Below are 25,329 nucleotides of genomic sequence, written 5' to 3' on the forward strand. Positions count from 1 at the left end.
TGAAAACTTTCTCCATCTCCATTATTTATATTGAATATGTACATGTCCATTTATGTTATGCAACACAATGCTCTAATCCTAGTTTGTATTCTCAGAAGTAGGGAATAACCATGCTGCCCAACTGCAACTAGGGCATTGCGAAATTCTAGCTATAAATCAGCTGCCATTTGTTGGGTACAAAGGAAAATGATCATGGTTTTGGCACGCATCGGATCAGTGTGTTCAGAATTCTTACGATAGTGTGCTTTACTATGGCATGACCTCTCTATAATAATATTACTATTGGTTACCTAGCCATTGATATTTCATGTTTAACTAGTTAATTAACTTTAATGTAGCATAAATAAACTTGGCATTTCAAATGCAAAGTTATATGCATTCATTGCATTCACTGCCCCCTTTATTTGATGTTTGGGTTCAGGATAATTGAAATTCCCCGCCTCTCTCTCCTTTCAGATCTCATAGCGAAAGGGGCAAAGTGGATGAAATGGATTTTGCCACATCTGTGGCAAAATCTATTTCACTCCTTTTGGCATAAAGACTTAGTACCTCTGTGAATCCGTTGCTTGAAGTAGATGATGATATGGCCAAGGTGATTATGTGGCCTGTAATTATAATTATCTCATGATGTGGAATTAGTGTTTTCTTTGAAATGTTGACAGAGCGGTTTTCAAACAAAATTTGTGCAATTATTCTGAAAAACCTTTGCATGTTGTTACAATTTAATGCCTTAACTATTGGAAATTTTCCCATCCTTGAAATATTGTTAACTGAGTAATTTTTTTCGACTAGTAGTAGTTCCATGTGGCCTGGTTAGGGAAGGATTTGAGGGATAATTTTTCCAGACCTTACGGCAGTTTCAGCAAGCATTCTTGATTATCACATGAAAAGGTATTGCCTAGCCATGGCATTGTATGGAGTGCACTTCAGGTGGCTTTCTGCCTTTTGTATCAGAAGTGACATCTTGTAGAGAGATGGGCGATGGGGAGTTTGAAGCCGGGCATGCGCTCATTCACTCGGCCATTACTTGAGATCGCCTCCCTCCCTCCCCCCCTCTGCTCTCAGCAATCACTGATTTGTGTTTCTTCCCCCTTTTCCACTCTTTGCAGTCTTGGAGAGCGTGAGGAAATGCCCTTTCCTTGCTGATGCCAAGCCTGCAGTGAAAGAAGCCAGCAAAGAAATGACGGATGATATCATTGACCTTAGCCCCCAAGCAAAATCTGGTAAGGAAAATATTGAAAATGCTCTTAGATAATTGGAATATATGAGTCATTGACTGCTGTTGGTGGCTCTTGAATCCTTCAGTGGTAATTAACCACTTCTCTGGTGAAATTTCACAAAGAATTTTGTTTATACAGAACGGAAGAAGGGGAATGATTCTCTCGATGAATATTCGGAGAGTGTGGTAGAGTTAAATCCTCATCCTCTGGTGGAAATGGTGGAGACACAGGCAAAGACAAGTGGTGGGATATCGACTTCATTTTGAAAGCATGTGCATTATTTTATTGTGTTGGCAAGTTTTCCAGATTACTGTCATGAATTATTATTTGTAATTTTGACTAATGATCATAAACCATGCTTGCTCACTTTCAAGTAGCTAGTCATAAATACAATTAACTAATAGTAGCTTGAATTGTGTGAATCTTTTATTAATTCATTCATGTAGTTTATCCAATTTGTAGTTGTAGTATCAGTAGAAGTAGTAGCTTTAGGGGAGGCGACTGACAGCTGAGGTCATTTGTGCCATTAGGGATGGATGGGAAAGGAGGAAGAGTGGGGAGAAACCGAGCATCGGCATTAGCCTACTCGAAACGTAAGGTTCCTAGGGGTGCACAGTTTAACGTTCCATCCGATGGACGGTGTACTCACTCAAAGTACTCTCCACAAAGCACTTCAAGTAGGGATCGGGATAGCACTGAAAAATATTTGCCATCTCCAGGATTTGGGCCATCTCGTTGGGAAGCCAGTATGTTAGCCACTGCTCCATCCCGATACCCCATCCAATTTGTGTTATAAGGTGAAAACATTGAACTTCCTCAGGAAATATAACCACCTAGACTTTATTGGTAGCTAGCCAGTGATACATATTATTCTATCAAGCTCCTTGTTGGACAAAATTCCATAAAATCAGTTATATATACCAAATGAAAGGCCTCTATAATCAGCAGAGCATGAAAAATACTGCAATTTTTTCTGGGTTGTCATTCTATCAATTATTTATTAATTGTCAATTTTTTATTGTTTTACTAAGGCCAAATCTATGTAGCTCTTTGGGTAGAACTCAGAAAAGGTACATGTTAGGGTTATGTATACCTTATGCAGCGTAAGGCTAAGCTGGCAGCTGATAGCATATTTTATGTACTTATAATGAAATAAGTGCTCGGTAAAACCTTGTCATTTCAATTCCGCAGGATATGTAATTATGTGTAAGTCAATACTCAGAGCAGTGTTCAGGTAAAATTGGCCGAAACTTGCCTTGGTTTTCAGGTAGGTGCAAAATGAAAAAGGCATAGATATTCGCAGTTTTTTTTAAATGTTTAAATGGAAGTACGTCAAAAGTGACATTCAGTCAAAATTTTCAACCATGACTTGCAAAAATACATTTTATTGAGGAATTTTTCCAAAAAACAATATTCTCCCAACTTGTGATGTGTACTTAGAGCAAAGTATTTTACAACATTAGCTCAACATTTTTTTGCAACAGAGAACTTTGTTTACTTTAGCATAGTAATGTTTTTATCACCAGTGGCTCAGACAAAATGCCAGACTCACAAAATTGTTATGAAGTTTATGAAGCTTCTGGTGAATACTTCTAGCAGTCATTCCACGGAATTTAAGGCTCCCTGGCAAGAGGAAGAGAGCTCTTAAGATCTGCCCTGGTTTACTGCTTTTGGGCTTTGGAGACTAGTGAAAAGAACAATCCAATCATTTCCAGGTGTAAAAATCATTTGCATTAGCCGGGATTCGAACCTGGATCCCTCAAAATCTGGCCAAATGCTTTAACTAGTTAAGCTATGGAGGCATCCTCTTACAATCCAAAATTTCATGCCTCGGTAACTAAACTGGCTAAAGCACTCGGCCAGACATCTGGTCAAGATGAATTATTCTCACACTTGGAAGGTTTTGCATTGTGATGTGCATTAGTGGGTGGCTCTGTTAAAAGTTTTTATTGTGGCATCCCCTGCAATGTCTTTGGATTACCAAACAGAAGTCGGCAGCTTGTGGATTTTTGCCCATGAATAGGCATTAATTTTTGTGATTTTTGTTACTAACTGCTTGCAGCATCAAGTGCCCTCTTCCTAAATCTAGGAAAAAGTCAAATTTTAAACAAGCCTAGTCAAATTTTCTCAGTATCTTAATGGAAAAATAAAATGCCTTCAAAATTTTACTGGATAAAATGTTAATGGACTTGCAAGAACTGTCAAAAAATCTTCTATGATGAACCTGAATGTTTTCACTTTTTTCAGTCCTTTGAAATGTGAACTAATGAGGTTTTCCCGTGCATTTACAATATCTAATGATCTCATCAAAATTAAATAGCAGCTGATTATTTATTTTGTAACAGAAGATTTATGTTAAATCCTAGCTTAATTACATATTTTCATTAGATTATGTATTGTGACATATTTGAATTTTGCACACAATATTTGCAGTTTTAAATGTGTTAGCAGCTTGCATAATTATTTAATTGCTTGTCAGAATTTGACCTGATGGAAAATCAGTGGGGAAGCTAAATTCCAGGGATATGTAGTGGTGCACTAATGGTGGCTGGCTACATTTGTGTAGCTGACAATGGCATAGAATAGAGCAGTGCAGCACATATGCAGTGGTACATACTAGTAGATAGCTACATTTGGGTGGAAAGAAAGTAAAACCCAAAGCCGTACACTTAAGGGCACTTATAGGTGGAATATAGAAGGGGGTGGGAAAGTTATTGTTTGGCGGGAAGCCAGAGGCCAGTGACCCGTCACTCAAACAAATGAAATTTAAAATAAATAGTTCTACCAATTACTCCCTTGATCAGGTATTTGCACACCAAATTGACCTTCACAAGTCGCAACCACACACACACGCAGGGTTTACGGGGCGGGAAGCCCGACGCCAGTGACCCGTCACTCAGACAAATGAAAAAATAAAATAAATAGTTCAGACAATTACTCCCTTGATCAGGTATTTGCACCACAAATTGACCTTCACAAGTCGCAACCACACACACACGCAGGGTTTACGGGGTGGGAAGCCCGACGCCAGTGACCCGTCACTTAGACAAATGAAAAAATAAATTAAAATTATATAACACTTACTCCCTCGCTCAGGTATTTGCAAACAAATTGACCTTCGCAAGTCACAAACACTCACACACACAGGGTTTACGGGGTTGGAAACCCGGCGCCAGTGACCCGTCACTCAAACTCGGACGACACAAAAGTACAGTGCTGGAGGGGAAAGTGCCGAAAAACCTGACACCAGGTGTTTCGCCTGCTAAGCAGGCCTCTTCAGAGAAGAATCTGGACACCAGGTGTTTCGCCTGCTAAGCAGGCCTCTTCAGAGAAGAATGATTAGTCGGAGCCAAAATATGTAAGTAACAGTTAAGTAGGGGAGGGGGGGCATGGTAACGGACGGGGGAAGGTTATGGGGGGGGGAAGGAGGGGAAGCACGGGTGGGTGGGCGAGGGGCCAACAGGAGAAGGTACAATTCTTGGGAAATTTGAAGGTCGAAGGGGGGGGGGGGGTGGTCGTTTGACCGTTGGGGAAGGGACGGTCATGATTCCGGAAGGGAGATTGAAAACAAGGATGACGATATTGGGCCTTTGTCACTGTTCATGAGTTTTTCTTTTGTTTTGTTAATGTACAGACTTTCGTAATGGTCGAGTAGGTGATTAGGCACATGTTTCAATAGCTGTAGGTCTTCAATTGTGATGTTGTGTGAGTTTTCGTGTATGTGTTGGGCGACGGATGATTTGTTGAAATTTCCCAGTCTGTAACATGCAGCGTGTTCTTTAAAGCGTGTGCGAATATTTCTGCGAGTTTGCCCGATGTAAGAAAGGTCACAATGTGGGCAGGAGATTTTGTAAATTCCAGATTTGTCTAGGGTATCAATAGGATCTTTTGGATTAACAAATAGGTGTTTCAGTTTAGTTTGACTAACAAATGTGGGTGTGTAATTGATTTTTTTGAAGATAGAAGGAAGACCTTTTGTTAGTTGTGGGTGGTGAGGTAGTTTGACAAATTTCTTGTCACCTGGTGTATACAGTGTGGTGTTATTTTGGAGATGTCTTTTGTTCCTGTGTTTTTTTAAGATGTTATCAATGAGCTTTTCTGAGTAGCCGTTCACCACAGCCGTGTGTTTTATGTGTTTTAATTCTGTTATGAAATCCACTTTGGACAAAGGTACATTGAGGAGCCTATGTACTAGGGAGTGGTAGGCAGCGAATTTGTGTGTTTTGTGATCGAAAGAAGATTCGTGTATGTAATTGTTGGTGTGGGTTGGTTTCCTGTAGATGTTGAATGAGAGGTGGTTGGAGGGGGTTCTGGATATCTTAAGATCAAGAAAGGGGAGGGACCGATCTATTTCAGATTCGACCGTGAACTTGATTGAGGGGTATTGGCTGTTAAGTTGGTTTTGAAATGCTTCTAAAGAGCATGAGTTGGTATCAAAGACTGCAAATATGTCATCCACATATCTAAACCAAACTTTTGGGAAGTAGGTAAATTTTCTTTGACATTGCTCTTCAAAGCGGGACATGAACAGGTTTGCTAGAAATGGAGAAAGGGAATTTCCCATCGTGGTGCCGAAGTCTTGTTGGTAAAAGGAATTGTTGAAGGAGAAATAGTTGTTACTCATAACAAGGTTGGTCAGGAGGATGTATTCTCTAATTTCTACCGGGGAAATGTTCTTAGACTGGAGCCACTCCGCCACAAATGTTATGGTATCCGGGATTGGAACACTCCAGGATTCTTCTCTGAAGAGGCCTGCTTAGCAGGCGAAACACCTGGTGTCAGGTTTTTCGGCACTTTCCCCTCCAGCACTGTACTTTTGTGTCGTCCGAGTTTGAGTGACGGGTCACTGGCGCCGGGTTTCCAACCCCGTAAACCCTGTGTGTGTGAGTGTTTGTGACTTGCGAAGGTCAATTTGTTTGCAAATACCTGAGCGAGGGAGTAAGTGTTATATAATTTTAATTTATTTTTTCATTTGTCTGAGTGACGGGTCACTGGCGTCGGGCTTCCCGCCCCGTAAACCCTGCGTGTGTGTGTGGTTGCGACTTGTGAAGGTCAATTTGTGGTGCAAATACCTGATCAAGGGAGTAATTGTCTGAACTATTTATTTTATTTTTTCATTTGTCTGAGTGACGGGTCACTGGCGTCGGGCTTCCCGCCCCGTAAACCCTGCGTGTGTGTGTGGTTGCGACTTGTGAAGGTCAATTTGGTGTGCAAATACCTGATCAAGGGAGTAATTGGTAGAACTATTTATTTTAAATTTCATTTGTTTGAGTGACGGGTCACTGGCCTCTGGCTTCCCGCCAAACAATAACTTTCCCACCCCCTTCTATATTCCACCTATAAGTGCCCTTAAGTGTACGGCTTTGGGTTTTACTTTCTTTCCATGCACTCGGCCGTAGTACGTTCTTTATCTATTTACATTTGGGTGGTTTTGTGGGCAAAGTTAGTAATTATGATGATGCTGCTGACATCATATTATTGTGTGAGATTTTGATGTTATGTGACAAAACTTTGTCAGTGGCATTTAGAAATTGAAAATTTTGGTGTGTTTCTGCTTGGCCAAAGTTAGTAGTAGTATTTAGGGAAGGCGAATGACTGCTGAGATCATTGGCGGCATAGGGGATGGACAGGGAAGGATGAGGGGTAGAGAGAAACCCGGCGTCGACATTAGCCTACTCTTTACAAAAGGCGCCAAGGGGTCCGCAGCTTAACATCCCATACGACAGACTGCGTACTCACTCAAAGTGCCCTCCACAAAGCACCTCAAGTAGGGATCGAGATACCTCTAAAAAATATTCAACACCGCCGGGATTTGAACCCGTGCCCTCAGGGTGGGAAGCCAGTACGATAGCCACCACACCAAATCCGATCTGTTTGTTTTTACCCCTGTGGCATTTCCAACTCTCACAGAAGTCTCTGTTTCATCACTATCCTTTCTCCCATTTGAATGAGCCCTGCTTAAACTAATGAGGTAATATTGTTCACTTTGGGTTAAAGCATAATGTTTCATGTATTGTCTCAAGTGCCCCTGAGGATAACGAGTCCAGTGTAGAGGTAAATGATAAATTCATCCTAGCTGTGTGGAATTATTGTTTACCCATCATGGGAGGCTGAATGATTATTCAATCCCTTTTGATTGCAAATCAAAAGTTATTATTCACTATGGTCCTATTAATTTGATCACTCTATAGCTCCTTGAGCTCATTCATAATATAATCCTACTAAAAGTACTCCAATGAATAGAGAGAATGTAATTATTCAATTTGTTGGGTTTGATCATTGAAATGTTATTACTTCAAGTGCAAGAAGGAAAAATAGTTGCTTGGTGCAAAGTCAGGGGGGTATTCCCTGACTTGTAAGTTGCCCAATGCCATTCTTCAAACGTCATCCGAAAATGCATCGGAAGTTATTCTGGTCAACAACCAAGCCTGGAATCATTTTTCTTAATCACCTGATGCAGTCAATTTTTGGGATCAAGTTTTCCACTACTGTTTTAGTACATTTGAGAAATTGGTAGTGGTCATAGCTGATAGAAAATGAGGGATGATAATGTCTCTGACGTCGTGACTATTGAATACTCATTCACTCAACATGTTGTTAAGGGATTTAAGTCCAGAAGACCTCTCATGTGAAATTCATGTGCATGCAGGTGATTCTTCACTTAGGAAATTTCACTTCAAGAGTTTGAGTGCACAACTATTTCAAATAAAGTTCACACTATCAAACTTGGAGTATTTCTCTGGCATGTGCCAGTCTAATGTACAACAATTTAACAAAATAATCCCCTTGTAGGCTCAGTTAAGTTCTAGAATTTTCAAATCAAGTACAAATATGACGATTCATGGAATCAGGTTTGCTGATGTTCTCAAGCTTTAGTTTGCCAGTCAGCCAAATGGTTACAAGCAATGCTCAGTGCGTCAGAAACTCTGTGAAATTGATTGTCAGTCAGTGAAATAGGATGAGAATAAATTTAAACTAGACAGGTTATGCAGTTTTTGAGGAAAAAATAGCTAAGTATTAATAGGAGCTCATAAACTAGGGTAGGTGTAACAGTTTACCTACAAATATTATATTTTAATTTATGTCTGTTTGGTGAAAAAAATAATTGTTGGAAAAGGTTTTTTTTTTTTGATGTTGTAAATTCCTACAAAACTACTTCACTTTTACACATAATCGCCGTTTACTTCTATGCACATTTTTGTAATGCTGCACCAGCTTCCTTAATCTCACAGCATAGAAGTTTGCTGCCTTGGATTTGAACCTGTTGAAAACGGCCTGAGTTCCTCGTTTTCTTCAAACCAATGTCCTTCAAGCCACTGTTTTAGGTGCAAGAAGAGGAGTTAGTCACTAGGTGCAAAGTCAGGGAGGTTACTCCCTAACTTGTAAGTCGCCTGATGCTATTCTTCAAACGGCATCCAACAATGGCTTCTGAAATTATTCCATAAAAGTGCCCAGCGATAGAATTGGCCAATGGAATTGGTTGCCACCGATTCGGTTCTGTAGGCATGGGAGAATAGGGGAAGAGTGAAGTTAATGCCTTCTGTGTGGCAATCCAAGTTGATGGAAGGTTGAAAAAAGAAAAACATTGTCTTTCCATCAATGCTAACAGTTGAGATGATAGTTGCCTGTAATTGAAAAACAGCAGATGTGGATTATTATGTTCACTGAATATTTAATTTACATATTCGTTGGTTCACTTTTTAAAGTAATATAACTCATATTCACCTCATTTATAATTATCATTTTTATATCATGGATAGCTTGCGTTAGGTATTACAGTCTGATATGAAATTACAAAACAAGTAATCTTTGGTACTATTTTGTAAAGTATTATCAATCAATGGCTGTGCTTATTCATTTGCCTCTGCAAACATCACTTATGTCACAATAAATGAGACTTAAATATGGAATTGCTTTAGAAAGTAAAATTAACTAAAGACAAACATAAAATATAGTAATTTTCTTTCAAATTGAAACTCAAGAACCTCCCTCCAGTGAAGTGTTATTATTCGTGGAATGGATTTTTAAATTACAAGCAGTCGTAGTGCATTGTGTTTTTGATGCCTACTCTAATGCATATGTTCTTTTCAAGCATGTTCATTGTGTAGAAATGTACTTGTATTTTGTACTTTTACTTGTGTTTGACGACTCCCTCACCTACATGATCAGAGAGCAATAAACATATTATCATCACCATTTTAAAAGTTAATGACTGGCTTCATGACAAGAAATTTCTGTCCAACAATTAACAAGAAGATATTTTCAACCATAAATTATAGTTTAAGCAAAAGTAGCTTTGTTAAATTTATCAAACAATAATTGAATTCAAATTTATTCTGCAAAAATATCAAATAATTACGTTGTGTAGCAATATTTACTCCAATAATACAAACTTTGTGTTTAATTATGGTATGTCAATTAATCTTATTTAGTGATAATGTTGCAATTTGGCATGTGCTTTGAAAATTCTTTATTATGTCCATTTACGAGTTTTAAGTTGTGGATTGGTGAAGTCTGAGGTGTGCCTCGAATTGCTGACAGATGTATATAGTTAGTTATACAGTGTGTTACGATCATTATTATTAATGATCATCCAAAGGTACAGGTAGGGTTTTGGATGGGTACAGCCTAGATAAGAGTGCAATGATGCCCATTAACTTGCCTATTCTACCAAAATAGCCTTACGTCCGACACCACAATGAGCCCCTCTTCAATAACACATACCTCTTTCATTTCATCTTACATCCCAATCCATTTCTTGCCCTCTCCTCGCATACCCAACATTCCCCCTCTATCACAGTCTTCAATATTCATAGAAAACTCATAAACAACAGACAAAATATTTGTCAGACGCCATGAAACAGCTTGATTGATCCGGTAGCCTTCTCTTTAAAAGTATTAAAACTCGTATTTTTAAATTCTTTAGCATGTGAATTAAAATTAGCTGCATTACCTCCCTAAATTCTGATTTTTGCACTGCTTTGTATGAGAAATTTGACAAATGACTGCCACAAAGCTATGTATTTATCGATGCTATTTCAGCAATGCCATAATGTCATGGGTTCAGGAGCCCGACACTCAAATGGCATCAGCAACTTTTACAGAATAGCTTCTGATGCCATTTCACTTAGCCGAGGCCATAATGGCATCCTTAAGCAAACAGTATTGGGCACCATCATTTGATTAACCCCCCATGACTGTTGGGTTGGTGATTAAAAAGATCAAAAGCAGTCCAAAAATGCTTGTCCACTCATCATTCTTATACACAAATTGTGATATCCAAGCTTCTCTGTAACAGCCATGTATATAGTGGTGAATCCAAGAGGAAGAAATTTATCAACCAGAGCACTAATTATCAAATGTCAATCAGATCATAGTTCTTGCTCCACTTGTTGAATGAATTCATTGGTCTGGATACTTTATCATGTCTGGATACTTTATCATGTTTACCATGTTTATGAAGTCTGGACACTGTTTGCTTATATTTCATTCACTCATTTCAAAGCTTCTATAAACTAGGCACAGCTCCCAATAAATTTGGGATGCTGATGATCGTTTGGCACACAAATATCGAATCACGGCAGGCACTGCACAACTGTTGGGACAAATGATTTTCATGAACATTGTTATCTGCATAAGCAGACAGGCAAATAACTACTAAGTCGGAACATTACCTTAAGGGGCTTTGAATACAGATGGAGCTGCATGTGTACAACTTTGTTTTGATTCACCAACATTTAATTATAATAAAACAGGTCTTACTTTTCAAATATGCCTCACATCTCAAAAGTGTTTTGCACCTAAATGGTGAAATGTGTCAGGACATAAAAAAGAAGAATTACGTTAGGCAAAGAAGCAAGGAGGAGGGAATTGATGATATGGACGTTGTGTGGTGCATGTATGGTGTAAGGATGTTAAGAAAAGGCTCGATAAAACTTAGATGAGGAGCATAGTTGTGTGTAGTGCAGAAACATGGTCACTGAAAGAGGTTGATAGATTTAGATTGGAGGCTTTTGAAATGTGGGTTTGGAGAAAGATAGGGACAGAAATGAAAACAAATGGGGATGTGCTAGGCATGATGGGGGAGGAGAAGGGACTGTTGCAAGAAATCCGAATGAGGGAGAGCATTGTGCACGCAAATAAGGGAATGAAATAGGAAAGATGTGGTTGATTGAAAGAAGTTAGGGAGGAAATATGCAGATTTGAATAGGGGCATACTCTAGTGTCCGATACCAGTTTGTTTTTTTGTTTGGAGAAGCAAGTAAATGCATGTCTGTAAAATTGTGTAGGCTATGCCCATCCAAAACCCTACTCAACCAAATGATAATAATAATATTGGTAAAATATTGTTTCATAACAGTTTTCTAGTGCCAAAACCTGTCGGGCTTTGATTCACTCTGGTCTCAATTTGGCCAATGGCTGACTCTGGCCTCATATTGGGCCATGAATTAGGTGTGACTCGTTGATTCTCTGAACTTTTCATCGGTCTTTGAGTGTGTTGGTGCCTTCCTCTTGCTCTTGATTTCTCCCTCATAATTTCCTCAAATTTCCTCAGCCAGATAATCACTTATTACTGATAACTTCTACTCCAACCCTTCCTTACATGACTGAACTTTACTGACCATGTTTCTCCATTGAATTGCCATTTTGAGGTTTCGTTCCGTGTGAGATGTTATGTTTAAAAAAAAATTCTCTCAAAGATTTATAATAGAAGCCTTAAAAATTTACTGCAAGAAAATTATAATTTTATAATTGAATGAAATATAGAAATCTTGGTGAAATTTAAAATTTAAGTTTATATTAAATAACCATAGTAATTGGTTTCCCTTAATAATCCAAAGTATGAATGCAACATTTCCAATACCTGATGCATAAGTGACAATGTGTAAATGCATAAGAAATTTTGAGTGTGGTAACTAACAAGTTGGGTAGGATCCTCCCATTTGGCTGCAGCCTTAAAATGCATTGGTGTAATATTCTTTGACCTGTAGATGGGCACATTACTTCCTTTGGTGAGGGTAAAACTCATTTTATAATTTTATTCATTACTTTGACATTTGAGCTGCCTTGGGGAAATATTTAGTTGATGATGCAGAATGATAATGCTTCTCTTATCATATTTTCTTTAATTATATGTAATTGCATATTGTAGTTCTTTCGTATGAATTTGTCATAACTGTGTACTTTAGAAGCATTTTATCATCCTCTGTCTGATAAAGTAGATAATATCCAATCAAAATTCATTCATTTTAGATAGTAAATTTATGTTAAACTTTAATGAACATATTCCATTTGTTTTGCAGATGAAAATTTTGGCTATGATGAGTTTTTTAATGAGCAAATAAGCAAGAAGAAAAAGGATCATTCATACAGAGTGTTCAAGAAAGTTAACCGCCTTGCAAATAATTTCCCAGCTGCATTGGAATACAGTTGGGGCCAACAGCCAATAACTGTTTGGTGTTCGAATGATTACTTAGGCATGTCTTGTCATCCAAAAGTGAAAGAAGCCGTGAGGTATGTGTTGATGCATTCCAATCACTTGCATCTATACCAGAGACATAAATTTCTCTCTTTTTTTTGATGCCTTAGTCTCTTATTCCAATTGAAGGCAAGCCCTGGACTTGTATGGAGCTGGTGCCGGTGGAACCAGAAACATCTCTGGGAATTCAATGTACCACGAAAAACTGGAAAAGGAATTGGCATCTTTGCACCATAAGGAGTCGGCACTCTTGTTCACTTCTTGCTTTGTTGCCAACGATTCAACCCTTTTTACTCTAGCACAAGCAATTCCAGGTGGGTAAAGGCTTCATTTGAATGCTTGTTGATCATGGAAGGTTGGCTCAAGTTTTTGTAACTCATGGCAGGGATCTTATTTTGCAGGATGCCATATATTCTCTGATTCTGGGAATCATGCCTCGATGATCCAGGGTATCAGAAACAGCAGAGCTCCCAAGTTCATTTTCCGGCACAATGATCCGGGACATTTGAGTGAACTTCTTAGTAAATTTGACTATAGTGTGCCAAAAATAGTGGCTTTTGAAACAGTGCATTCAATGACTGGGGCAGTCTGTCCCTTAGAGGAATTGTGCACCATTGCTCATAAGCATGGTGCTTTGACGTTTGTTGATGAAGTCCATGCGGTGGGTCTGTATGGAGAGCATGGTGCTGGCATAGGTGAACGGGAAGGGCTGTTACATGAAATGGACATAATATCTGGAACATTGGGTAAGTTCTTCTTTGACAGAGCTCCTCTGACATCATGGTTTGTAGCAGTGCATTTAATGTTTTCATAGTAATTATTTTTTTTTTTGGAATTCTCCATCCAAATGTTGAAACACTCCCAATTCTACCAATTTTCATGCCACGGAAGTAGGTGGATATTCGACCAAAATGTGAAAACTGATTATTTTATATTTAGAAGGAGGTATCGTTCATACTGTTTCAGTTGTTCATCTCTCTCTCTCTCTCTCGAAATATGGTTGTGCTTCTTTGGTGTCAGCACTGATTTCACGGGTTACTATTGATGGAAACTATATTGGTGTCAATGAAATTTAGAGCTACACCATTGTGGGATGCTGGCTTTTGAACCTGAAACCCTTTCAAATGCTCTCTCTTCCTTCAGCAGAATATAAGAATAATGCAATGATGTGTTCGATTGGTCTAGAATATTTTCTGCCCTGTTGTGTGAGATGTCACATTCTTTGCATGCAGCTTCAATCTCATATAAGCACACATTTTTATAAACAGGTGTTTCTGTCTTGGCATTCGTTCACATTCTTCAACCTTGGCCTAGTGCTAAGACCTCTGTCATGTGAAATTCGTGTATTAAGAGTGGGCGTGCCGTGTGCCACCTGTGATTTCCCTGCAATTACTGGTCCCCAGAAAGTCGCAATACAGCTTGGCTATAGTTAGGGTTGCCTTTAGGTTTTATTCAGATTTGTACCCAGACTCTCTGGTTTGTAGCTGGCTGTTCTACCCCCTGAATTATCCTACCACTTATTGTAACTTCAGAAGGGAGAATTGGGCAGTCAAATTCAAATGATAAGTCATTAACAGTAATTTTACTCTCAAATGACACTCATGATAGCTTATCTTATTAAATGTGATAATTGCATTTATATTAATTATATTCATCTTGATACATTGCTAATGATTTATTTTTAAATTATGTGGCATATTATGGGGGAAAATGTAGGATTCAATGGTGAAATAATTATTGCGCGCGTATCTTCCAAATCTTTCATCGTATCTACATGAAAGTTTCAACAGCTGTTGATTTTAAAGCAATTTAATTAAAAAGTGATTTTTATATCTCCTCCATTCTCGGACTTGGATTTCATACATGTCTCCTCCACTCACATACAGTATTATTTTTGTTAGCTTCTCTTTCTGTTAAATAAATGAAACATTATTGTGACCGTACTCTGTATTGTTGCATTATCCCCAACATTTTTTATTTAATTTTCATGGTGTTCACCGAGACATATTTTGGAATTGTAAATGGTAGAATGTTGTGTAATACACGGGATAATTCATGGGTGATGTTGGAAACTGACTTCATTTTGTGAAAGCATGAAATGCCCTACTTAATGTGGTAGAAAATGTTTGTATTGATTTCAGATAGTTTAAAATCTCGAAAATGTTCATTTTGGATAGTTCCTTTGATTTACTGCCTACTTACAAGTGGCTTGTGTTTCAATGAGAGTAATTGTCAAGCAGTGACTGTTATTACTAGGGGGAAATTAGTTCATGTAAGAGTTTTCAGTAAACCTGGAAACATACTCATGATTCTAATTGAGCATTTGAGCAAATTCTTCAGTTCCATAAATGACACAGTCAAAACTGTGATCCTATAGTTTGGCCTTTTTTATTATAATGCCTGTGTATGAGACAGCATTCCTATTTTTCTTTAAATATAAAAGGATGACTGAAGAACAATTTATGATTTTAAATCCTGTCATCATAAAATAATATTTCATATTAAACAATATAAATTCAAATTATTTCCAGGGAAAGCATTTGGCAATGTCGGTGGCTATATAGCTGGAACATCAGCGCTTGTGGACATGATTCGCAGTTATGCTGCAGGCTTCATTTTCACAACATCCTTGCCTCCTACTGTGCTAGCGGGTGCCCTTCAATCTATTCAAATATTAAGGTCAGATGAAGGACGCTACCTACGTCACTTGCACCAAGAAAATGTTCAATACCTTCGAAAGAAGCTCATGGATGCAGGTCTACCAGTGGAACACACCCCTTCACACATTATTCCCATAAAGGTTAGGCATATTTAAGTTCAGAGTGTCAATGTTAAGAGACGTGTCCTATATTTGTGTATGTATGAATATGCAACAAATCTCCTGACAAATAAATGTATTATTATTATTATTATTTAGTCAATGGAAGTGCTGTTCCTTAGAGCACTGGTATTATTGATGTAAATTTCTCTTCCATGACCTTCTCATGAAGTGGACACTTGTTTTAAGAATTCACCATCAAGTGCTGACTTAATCCCCCAAAAGATTTGTATTTGCTTTTACCAGATTTTGTAATTATATATGTTGTGCATGGGGTATATTTATTTATTCATTAGTTATTAGCATCTTTAGCCTTAAAAACTGTTGCTTTTTTAATTACTCTAATTGTGCAATGTTAGACAATGTTTGTGGGTCTAACATAGTAAAGATGGGATCGAGATGGTGCAGGGGCTAACGTACTGGCTTCCCACCCAGAGGGCCCGGGTTCAAATCCCAGCAGTGTTGAATATTTTTCAGAGGTATCTCGATCCCTACTTGAGGTGCTTTGTGGAGGGCACTTTTGAGTGAGTACGCCATCCGTCGGATGGGATGTTAAGCTGTGGACCCCTTGGCACCTTTCGTAAAGAGTAGGCTAATGCCGATGCCGGGTTTCTCTCTGCCCTTCATCCTTTCCTGTCCATCCCCTATGGCGCAAATGACCTGAGCTGTCGGTCGCCTCCCCTAAATACTACTACTACCATAGTAAAAATTAGCCTAGCAAGTTTGGAAATAAAAATAGAATATGTTGATGTGGATAGCTTATTTCTATGCATACTTGACAGCTTCATAGAAAGCATTAAAGGAAATGGAATTATATAAGGCTGTGGGGATAGGTTATGTCTCAGCAGAACATCATGGTATTGGAAAATATGGAAGGAATGGTTTTCATGGGCTATTTTGAAACATTTATGAGGGAGGGATTAGGCTGTAAGACTTTGTCAGATCCCTATGTGTAGGGGAATAGAGAATACTCCTGCAATATCCCTGCTTGTCATAAGAGGTGACTAAATGGGCAGGGAGAAAACCCCAAAAACAAACCCCCAGCCAGCAAGGGATGCATCCGTGCAGTTCTGTGGATCCACTGTGTTTGCGGCCATACCATGTGGCCTGCGATCCGCCCAGGTGTTTGTTATGCCTGGAGAACTGTAAGGGAGAGAAGAGGGTCCTGGAGGATGAGCTTTCTGGTTTACAGCAGGGTTTTAAATGCCCTCAATGGACCGTGATGCGATATCCCTCTTTGGCCCCAGATTCTGTGTTAACGGGAAGCTGGTAGCTTGCCACTCCCGGTCCATCAGCTTCCTTTGCATTTTTGCTTCGGTGGCAAGTGCCAAGGTTGTTGAGGTCTCCGTGGGGAGGTCGGAGATGTATGGGTTTTGGTGAGCCCTTGTATCGAAGATCCACCAGACAACCACTCTTAAAGTGCTATGTCCCTCGAGTTAGCCGTGGCGACCACTCTGGTTCAGCGGAGCGGCATGCTGAATGTGTGGCTCCATGGTGGGCGTGGAGGCTGAGGGAAAAAATATTTATTATAATGGAGGAAAACGCCTTTCTACCACCCAAGAGATCCCGTCCGGATGCGGGCTGCAGAGAAAATTGTTATGCCGCATGCAAGCAGTGCCTTATCATGGTCATCTGCCAAGGAAGGTGAGACATTGGAAAAGGTGTCACCTTTCCTTATACGAAGAGTGCTTTTGCAGATTGTGCCTGGTGACCCTAACAGCATGAAGAAACTGAGGGATGGTACACTGCTTATTGAGACCCTGAACGATACATGGAGCAATAAAATATTGGCAATGGGAATGCTCCATGACATTCCGATTAAGGTGGAGGTGTACCATACTCTAAACACTTGTCAGGGAGTCATTAGCCATTATTACCTCCTATATGTGAAAGTCACTGAGATCAAGAGAGAAATGTTTCCTCAGGGAGTGATTGATTGTCGTCGATTAGCCATGAGGCACAATGGAGAAAGTATCACCAGCACCTCCGTGATATTGACCTTTTTGCAAGACAGGCTCCCCGACAAGGTGTTGGGTGTGATTCTGTTCCAGTTCAGCCATTCATATCAAATACCAAACCCAGTACATTGTTTTCAGTGCCAATGCTTCGGCCACTTGGCGTCGCAATGTGAGGGCAAGGCCACCTGCATGCACTGGGGCAAGGACACACACAAGGGTAAAGAGTGCAACTCGGAACCTCGTTGCGTCAATTGCAAGGGTGCACGCCCAGTGTACTCCCATGATTGTTCGAAGATGAAAGAGTGAAAGAAAGTCATGAAGATAAAGACGCTGGAAAAAGTCCCATACCAGGAAGCGAGGAGAAAATACAGGGCACTAATTGCCCCAACTTTCTCCCAGTCCTTTGCTTCTGTTGTGTCTATCTCATCGCCAAAATGAAATATTGCCATGCAAACACTTGATCTGAAGTACAACACAGTGGACATGCGTACACCAAAAATGAAAAGAACCAAAGAGACTAAGAGTAAGGTGGACAACAAGCCACCTACTCCGGCGGGCCCTTCAAAGAAAAGCCCACCGAAAACCATCAAGGGGGACACGCCAAAAGGGTGTGAAAACCCACCATCCCCGACACCTCTAGCAAGGCCAAGAAAGCCAGAGGTTATTGAAGAGGACCATTCTATCTCTGATAATGAGGTCCTCGCAAGCGAGCGGAGGAGGAAATATGGCTTCAAGCGATAATCTTCAAATTATTAGTCATCTTACCACAATTTAAAAACTTATGTATTCATTTATTTATATTTTTTTAGCATTTGAAATCATGTATTTTATTTTGCAGTGGACCTCCAATGGTTTTTATCAGCACAAGTAGGAGTTGGCAGTTTTATTTTTATGATTTTAATCCCTCTAGCAGCTCTGCAAGAGACACATTTCAAGGCAGCTGAAAAGTGTATTTTAAAGGGATGCACTGCTTTTAGACTGGATGACATGAGTGGTCAATGAGCCAAGGGTGGAGTTGCAGTGGCGACTCGTGAGGCCCTTTACCCCTCCCGAGTCCAACTGAATTCTCCATTCCATGTTGTGTCTGTCTCAGTGTATATCCCTGAGAGGATAACGTAATGTAACATTTATCTGCCGCAGGGTGTACCCATAGCACATTTTAATTTAGAAACCCTTGTCTCTCAGCTACTTTGGCCATTTATATTGATGTGTGTTTTTAATGCCCATTATCCTTCATGGGGAGGGCCAATGATCCCAAGCAGTAGGAGAGATTGGATTTTATTTAATTTTATTGAGGATTTTAAATTATTTTTATTGAATATTGATGTAAAAACTTAAACAGTTTCAATGGGGAATTCTTAGCTATAGATCTCTCTATATGCTCAAGAAATCTTGCTCCATAGCTGAAGATGTCCGCTCATCATCTCTGCAGGAGGGAAAACTGGCCAATCAGCCATGCTGACTGGTCACTATTCAAGTGCCTTTTTACTTATAAACAGGATGCTGGTTTTGATGCACTGTACAATGTCGAGACACTAATTTCATTGCTCGTAGCAGCAGCAGCCGAAAGTGTCCCTCATCCCTGCTGTAACCTAAATCGAGCACCTGTCTCTTGGTGGAACTAGGAATGTGACAAGGTGATCTGGATGAAGAAAGGGGCATTGAATATTATTTAAAAAATTCCACGGCAACTAATCTGGCCTCTTTTTGAAGGCCGAGAGCACAAGCTCAAAAGGCTCTGAAGTAGGCCGAGAGGGCTCTCTGATTTTATTACTTTTCTACGATCAGCCATAGAAACCCACCCACTCAGGTATGGGACAGAGTCAAGAAAATCTCTAGTCCAAGGGCTCATTCGTCATCTCAGCATTGCTCATAGCTGGCGGGGTGGTAACTTCACCCCCTGAAATAAGCAAGATATTCACCAAGCAGTTTGAGACCAGTAGCAGGTTTTGAGCGATTTGACAGTGGTGCAAAATGATCATAGCTGTTGATGCACCCTAAAACCCCAATTACTAGACTTTGTTAGACTAGTTACCGTCAGAAAAAGGTGTAAAGATTGTAGAACAATAAGTTTAATTTCTGACTTGCCAAAAGTGGCTCTTCGATATCATCATCAATAATAGGATGGCTACCTTGGTTGTGCTTCCTTGTGGATGGCTTTGAATCTAATGTGATTATTGCAAAGTTCCTACATGGGATGAGCATGTAGTTTTCAGCTGAATGGCTCTCCGAAAGTGCAACGACTGGTGTGAGCATGTGGATAGTGTAAATACATCATTGAATTGCGTAAAAATTTCTACACCTGGCCCCTTTTGCCCTGCATTTTTGTTTTAGCTATACTAACATTTTATTAGTCTCCCTTCTGCATATCCCCAAGCCAACCCAAGAAGCATCTCAGTACATATAACAGATGGGTTGGTCACGAGCAAACGGTTTGAATAATGTCTTAGTGATCAATTGGTAATCAGTATTTTGTCCCATATAAATGAAAAATCTTACACACTAATTTCCCTCAAAAAATGAAGGTACTGCTGGCATCTGCATGCAGAGCATGCATTTATTCAAACTGCCTCCTGACATTCAGGGTAACCTGTACATGCAGTGGCATACCCCTTGGTAATGAGCAACCCCCTATCGAAAGTAACAATGAATGAGTGGGCATAACGTGCAGCCTAATGTGCAAAGGAAAGGCATACCATGGCAAGTTGATGAATTAGGGAGACCTGCATGTGCACGCAATTATGCATCTCAGTTATGGTGTGCACTGCACCCGTTGGAGGCTATGGAGATGCTTCTTCAGCACCAAGGGGCCATGGAATCTTGTTGATGTGGTGATGCAGCATTCAAGTGAAATCCACGACTGAACACCAACCTAGAGGGTTTCTCCTCTTTCTCATTCCCTCTCTTCCTATGTAGTTTATCGACCAGTTTGGCACGGCCACATCAAAGGGTGGAATGAGTTCGTTTGATTTAGGTGTATATCTTGTGTTGCGTTTCAGGTTGGAGATCCATTGCAGTGCAGTCGAGTGTCAGACTTACTCTTGAAGCAGAGGGGACATTACATTCAAGCCATCAATTACCCCACCGTGCCGAAAGGCGAAGAGAAATTGAGACTGGCACCGACTCCGCACCACACAAAGCCAATGATGGACGTGCTGGTGGAGGACTTGCTGGGTGTATGGCAGAGCCTCGGCCTTCCCTTGTTCCAGGGTCTGTGCCCTGTGGTACGTAGTGCTCACTAGTGGGCCCCTTGCCAAACCCCCTTTTTTCTGCACTGTTGACAGGGATTGTGGCTGTTCGTCAAGCGCTGCTAATCCCTCAAAATTGGTGACTCGGCATTTTGTCTCCGCAAACTGATGGTTTAGTTTTAATGTTTCTTCAGATTCTTAGAAAGCAACTCCAGAATAAATTTCAAATCACTACAGATGAGTGACTCGATAACTTTTAAACTGAAGTCAAAGGGACTCTTTTATTTGTTCCCACTGTCTTTTTTGTGTGTAAGGTAATTATTTGCAGGAATGTGTCAGAAAATAAGGATGTTAGATTTGGTGTTTTCCTGGTACACGGTTCTAGTGGAGTGTCTGCAGATTTTCAGCTGGGTCATATTTGCAGCTGCCACCCTGAAGCAGTGGAAAATCTGCAAAGACTTAATAGAATGGGTAGCCAATATTGTACACCATTCATATTGGTAATTGACATGAGTTGCTCACACAATTGTCATCGGCTGTTCATCTCTTTGTTTCTCCACATTTTAATATTACTGTGGTAATCTCCTTCAGAATGTTCTGTCTGTTTGTCACCAAGGAAAGTTCTGTCTCTATGTATTGTGGGATCAAAGGTCATACTACCTTGATCAAAAATTTCCCGGAATTTATTCAGAAAATTAAAAATACAAGTTTATTCATCTAAATCTATATTGTCCCCTTCAAAGTAATCCCCATCGACTGCAACACACTTATGCCAGCGCTTGATCCGATCCTCGAAACATTTTTTATATTCGGTTTTCGGTATGTCCATCAGTGCTTCCTGCGATTTTTCCATTACTTCCTCTCGGCTGCTAAAACGCGTTCCCCGTAATGGTTTTTTAACTCGATTGAACAGAAAGAAGTCACAGGGAGCCAAATCAGGTGAATTCGGTGGCTGTTGGATGGTATTTGTTGCATTTTTCGTCAAAAAATTACGAATAATGATAGCACTGTGCGACGGTGCGTTATCATGGTGCAAAATCCACGAGTTTTCTGCCCACATTTCTGGTCTCTTTCGGCGAATTGCTTCACGCAAACGTCTCATAACGCCCAAATAATACTCTTTGTTTACTGTCTGGCCTTCTGGCAAAAATTCATGATGCACTACACCGTTGTAATCCATGAAAACCGTCAGCATTGCCTTCTTTTTTGACTGAAAACGACGTGGTTTTTTTGGTCTCGGCTCATTTGGTGAACGCCATTCACTTGCCTGATGTCTGGATTGCGTGTCGTACTCATAAACCCACGTCTCGTCTCCAGTAATGATCCTTTTGATGAATGTGGGATCGGATTCAGCCTCGCAAATCATGTCTTTTGCGACGTCAACACGGTCTCTTTTTTGCATGAAATTGAGGTTTTTTGGCACCAACTTTGCTGCTACACGACGGAAACCCAAATCATTAACCACAATGTCTTGGGCGGATCCATAGGCAATGTTCAAGTCCTCCGCTATTTCTCTGATGGTTAATTTGCGGTTATTGACCAACATTTCTTTTACTTTATCAATTTTTTCACCGACTTTCGATGTCGATGGTCTGCCACTGCGTTCATCATCTTCGATTGACTCACGACCACTTCTGAACCGCTCGTGCCACTGGTAAACGACCGTTTTTTTTAGAGAATCGTTGCCGAAACACTTTTCCAACATTTCCAACGTCCGTGCGCCACTAAATCCGTTTTTTACGCAAAATTTAATACAAGTTCGTTGTTGCAAATTTAAATCCATTTCTGCAATTGTAAAAAATCGCCAACACACACAGAGATAGATGTACTCTTGGCTACGTAACTTTTGCAAATGTCAAGTTATGACACTAAGATTTAAAGGGAATATCAAAAACAGATGTACCAATTTAACAAAAAAAACAGAACTCAAATCGGAACGATGGGAGCGCCACACGGTGGTTATTCCGGGAACTTTTTGATCAAGGTAGTATGTCAGCCCCGCACTGTTGTAAAAGTTGTCCACGTAGACAGCATTATCAACATCCTTCGGTCTTTCCAATAGTTTAATGCATTGCTCTCTTGGAATACCCTTTTCCTCATATATCTGTATTCGCTGATGAGCCTGGTAAACTAAGATCCTTGAAACTAGGCCTGAAGGGTCTCGTACCCTATGAAGTTTAATGCCATACTAATTGTCTCCCTGTAAGTTATTGCCTAAATAACATTCGGCCTCTACATCCTACAATAGATTCGTCTATGGCGAGTTCATTCTGTGGTAGGAAGGATTATGCATCCATCATTTTATTTGGAAATAATTCAATGAGAATTCTTATATTATAGTCTATCTTCTGGAATGGGCTCATTTTCCTCAGGTTTGTCTGTAAATTGCAGTGCCTGCAAAATTCCTGAGTTGATCAAGGTTCATTATTTTGCAAACAACTCGCCCATTAAATAATTTATTGAGCTTTCAGTAATGGGAAATGCTCATCATATGGATCAGACCATTACAAAAAAGAAGAACTAATCACTTCAAAAATTTTGGGATGGCCAATGTATTTCAAGTTAAATGTGCTTTAGGAGATGGATGACTGAAATATATTCTGTTGGCATTCTTCTTAGTTTCATTCAATATGTATTCAATGAATGTGTAGGATGCAAAAATATGTCTTTGGTAAGAAGTAAGTTCTGGGGGTTTACTCAATGGGATTTGTTTTCAAGCTTGTGCTCCCTGAAAACTCAACTTTGGTATTAGAAGGTTCAGTATACCAGCTAACAGGAAATTCAGGGATGCATCAATTCATCAATTAGGGTGGCAGATGTACACGGAGACAGAGGGTGTTGAAGGGCATGGTATGTCAAGAATATTCAGGCGAAATATGAATACTGGAGGTTTTACAGACAAAGATGGAGGTTGAGGGGAGGTGTCCTCCGACCTCATAATAACGCTAATGATTATTGCAAAGTTCCATGCAAACTCTGGTCTCAGCTGAGCTAAATGCAGGGGTGATGAATGAATAAGCAGGTGATCTGTACTTACCCCCAGATTGCACCCTCTCTGCTGCACCTGTTGGCCTCCTCATAATTTCCATCTAAGCCATTGGATGCCACAATTGGCAGAGAGTACAGCTCATCAGAATTTAGCGAGCGGCAGTGCATGGTTACTGAATTATAACACTGTTGCTATTTTTTAATTTAAATATTAAGAATTAGATGACTATTGCGCTTCTACATGAATAGGAAATCTAAATACAACATGCATTTTGGCTTATTGAGCCTTCATAAATTACAAAACATGAGCCAAGTAGTAACTATGAATCTCAGTAATTTCTCGCTTCCGGTAAGTGGAGGTGTGGACTCCACTTTGTTCATTTAGATCACATCACTGATTTTCAAGCTAAACAGTAAGTGATGAAATTAAATGAGTATGTTTGACTGTCTGTGCGATGCAATTAAGGCAAATTTCAAGTCCTCAACCATGACTAGGCACAAATGTGTGCCCTTACTTCTTGTTGTTTTGAAAGTCAACTTTGAATTTTGCATTAATGTGTAATGGTGTCAAGATGTCATATTTAAACAACATTGAAGGGGTTAATCAAATCATATTATGATGAAATTGCAAATTTCAAACTTGTACTATATGGTGTAATTTGAAAGTGTAGCATAGCAGAATGTCATGATTGCACATCTTGAAAATTATTGTGTCAGTTTGTGGAGACATAATATGCTATGTTTCTATATCTTTCAGGAGTGTGAATTTTGCAAGAAGCCACTTCTTTTCAAGAGGTTTGAAGCAAGAACAATGCAAGCTGAATGCTGGAAAGACATAACATGTAAAGAGCCTAACTGTCCTCAGTTGGTGGCATCCTGCTAGAAAGTTATTTTGAGAAAATTGTTTACATGCTGTACATTATCTGAAGTTGTAATCAATTAAAGTAATTAATGGTTTGCTAATCATCCGGTGGTATTTATTTATTCCTGGAGTTTGAATAATGAAAGGAAAAAGTAAGTCATATGCTGAAATGCATTCTTTGGCAAGTAATAAAATTTTAGATGCATTACAATTGAAGGCTGGAGGAAACAATATACAAAGTAAATATTACTTTATTGAGATCAGCTTATTTTGAGTGTATGTGTGGTCTCTCCCAAAAATTAGTAGAATTATTCAGGGAAAAAAAATATTACAGAACAAATTGCTAAGATTCTTCAAAATAGGACCCTTGTGCATTGACACTGATGGCAGCGCCTCTGTCAGTCACATTGACACATAGGGGCTTTAAGGGTAGCTGGGGGGTTCATGGTAATAAGTCATATGACTCATATTTTAGCATTTTTATGTAATGAATAGCTTGTGGTAGTTAATACAACTTGAGAAGAAACAACATATATTGGGTAATATTTTGTTAACTATTATAATTTTATGTTAATATTGATTTTCCTCTGTAAATACCATTCATGTCACAATGTATTAAATGAAAAAGATTTTTTAATGGAAGTGCTTGAAAAAGAAAAACAATTTAAGGCAAGCGTCAGAGTTTCATCATTTTCATTACACTATTAAAAACTTATACCTGCCTCACTGGCATGGTTATGTTCAACACCTTGCTGGTTGATATCTTCAGCCGTAAATTTAAGTGTGAGCAAAAGTTGCTTTTATGCTAAATGCTAA

The 25,329-nt window shown here is 39.5% G+C and overlaps 1 protein-coding gene across 2 annotated transcripts in view; it reads left to right on the forward strand.

Moving 5' to 3' along the window:
• The window catches only part of Alas (5-aminolevulinate synthase), a 33,040-nt gene extending 8,425 nt beyond the window's left edge, over window positions 1-24,615 (forward strand). Inside the window, exons 4-11 of one of the 2 annotated variants that reach the window (XM_071583998.1) lie at window positions 1,110-1,223; window positions 1,359-1,463; window positions 12,524-12,734; window positions 12,829-13,013; window positions 13,101-13,445; window positions 15,231-15,499; window positions 20,475-20,699; window positions 24,409-24,615. In XM_071583998.1, the coding sequence (XP_071440099.1) occupies window positions 1,110-1,223; window positions 1,359-1,463; window positions 12,524-12,734; window positions 12,829-13,013; window positions 13,101-13,445; window positions 15,231-15,499; window positions 20,475-20,699; window positions 24,409-24,534 (1,580 nt within the window). In that variant the 3' untranslated portion in view covers window positions 24,535-24,615. The remainder of the gene's footprint in view (window positions 1-1,109; window positions 1,224-1,358; window positions 1,464-12,523; window positions 12,735-12,828; window positions 13,014-13,100; window positions 13,446-15,230; window positions 15,500-20,474; window positions 20,700-24,408) is intronic. The other variant, XM_071583999.1, reaches the window with a different exon arrangement.
• The last annotated feature ends 714 nt before the right edge of the window (window positions 24,616-25,329 follow it).

The sequence above is a fragment of the Hetaerina americana genome, unplaced genomic scaffold (assembly GCF_022747635.1).
Source record: "Hetaerina americana unplaced genomic scaffold, ioHetAmer1.1.p SCAF_16, whole genome shotgun sequence".
Lineage (NCBI taxonomy): Eukaryota > Metazoa > Arthropoda > Insecta > Odonata > Calopterygidae > Hetaerina > Hetaerina americana.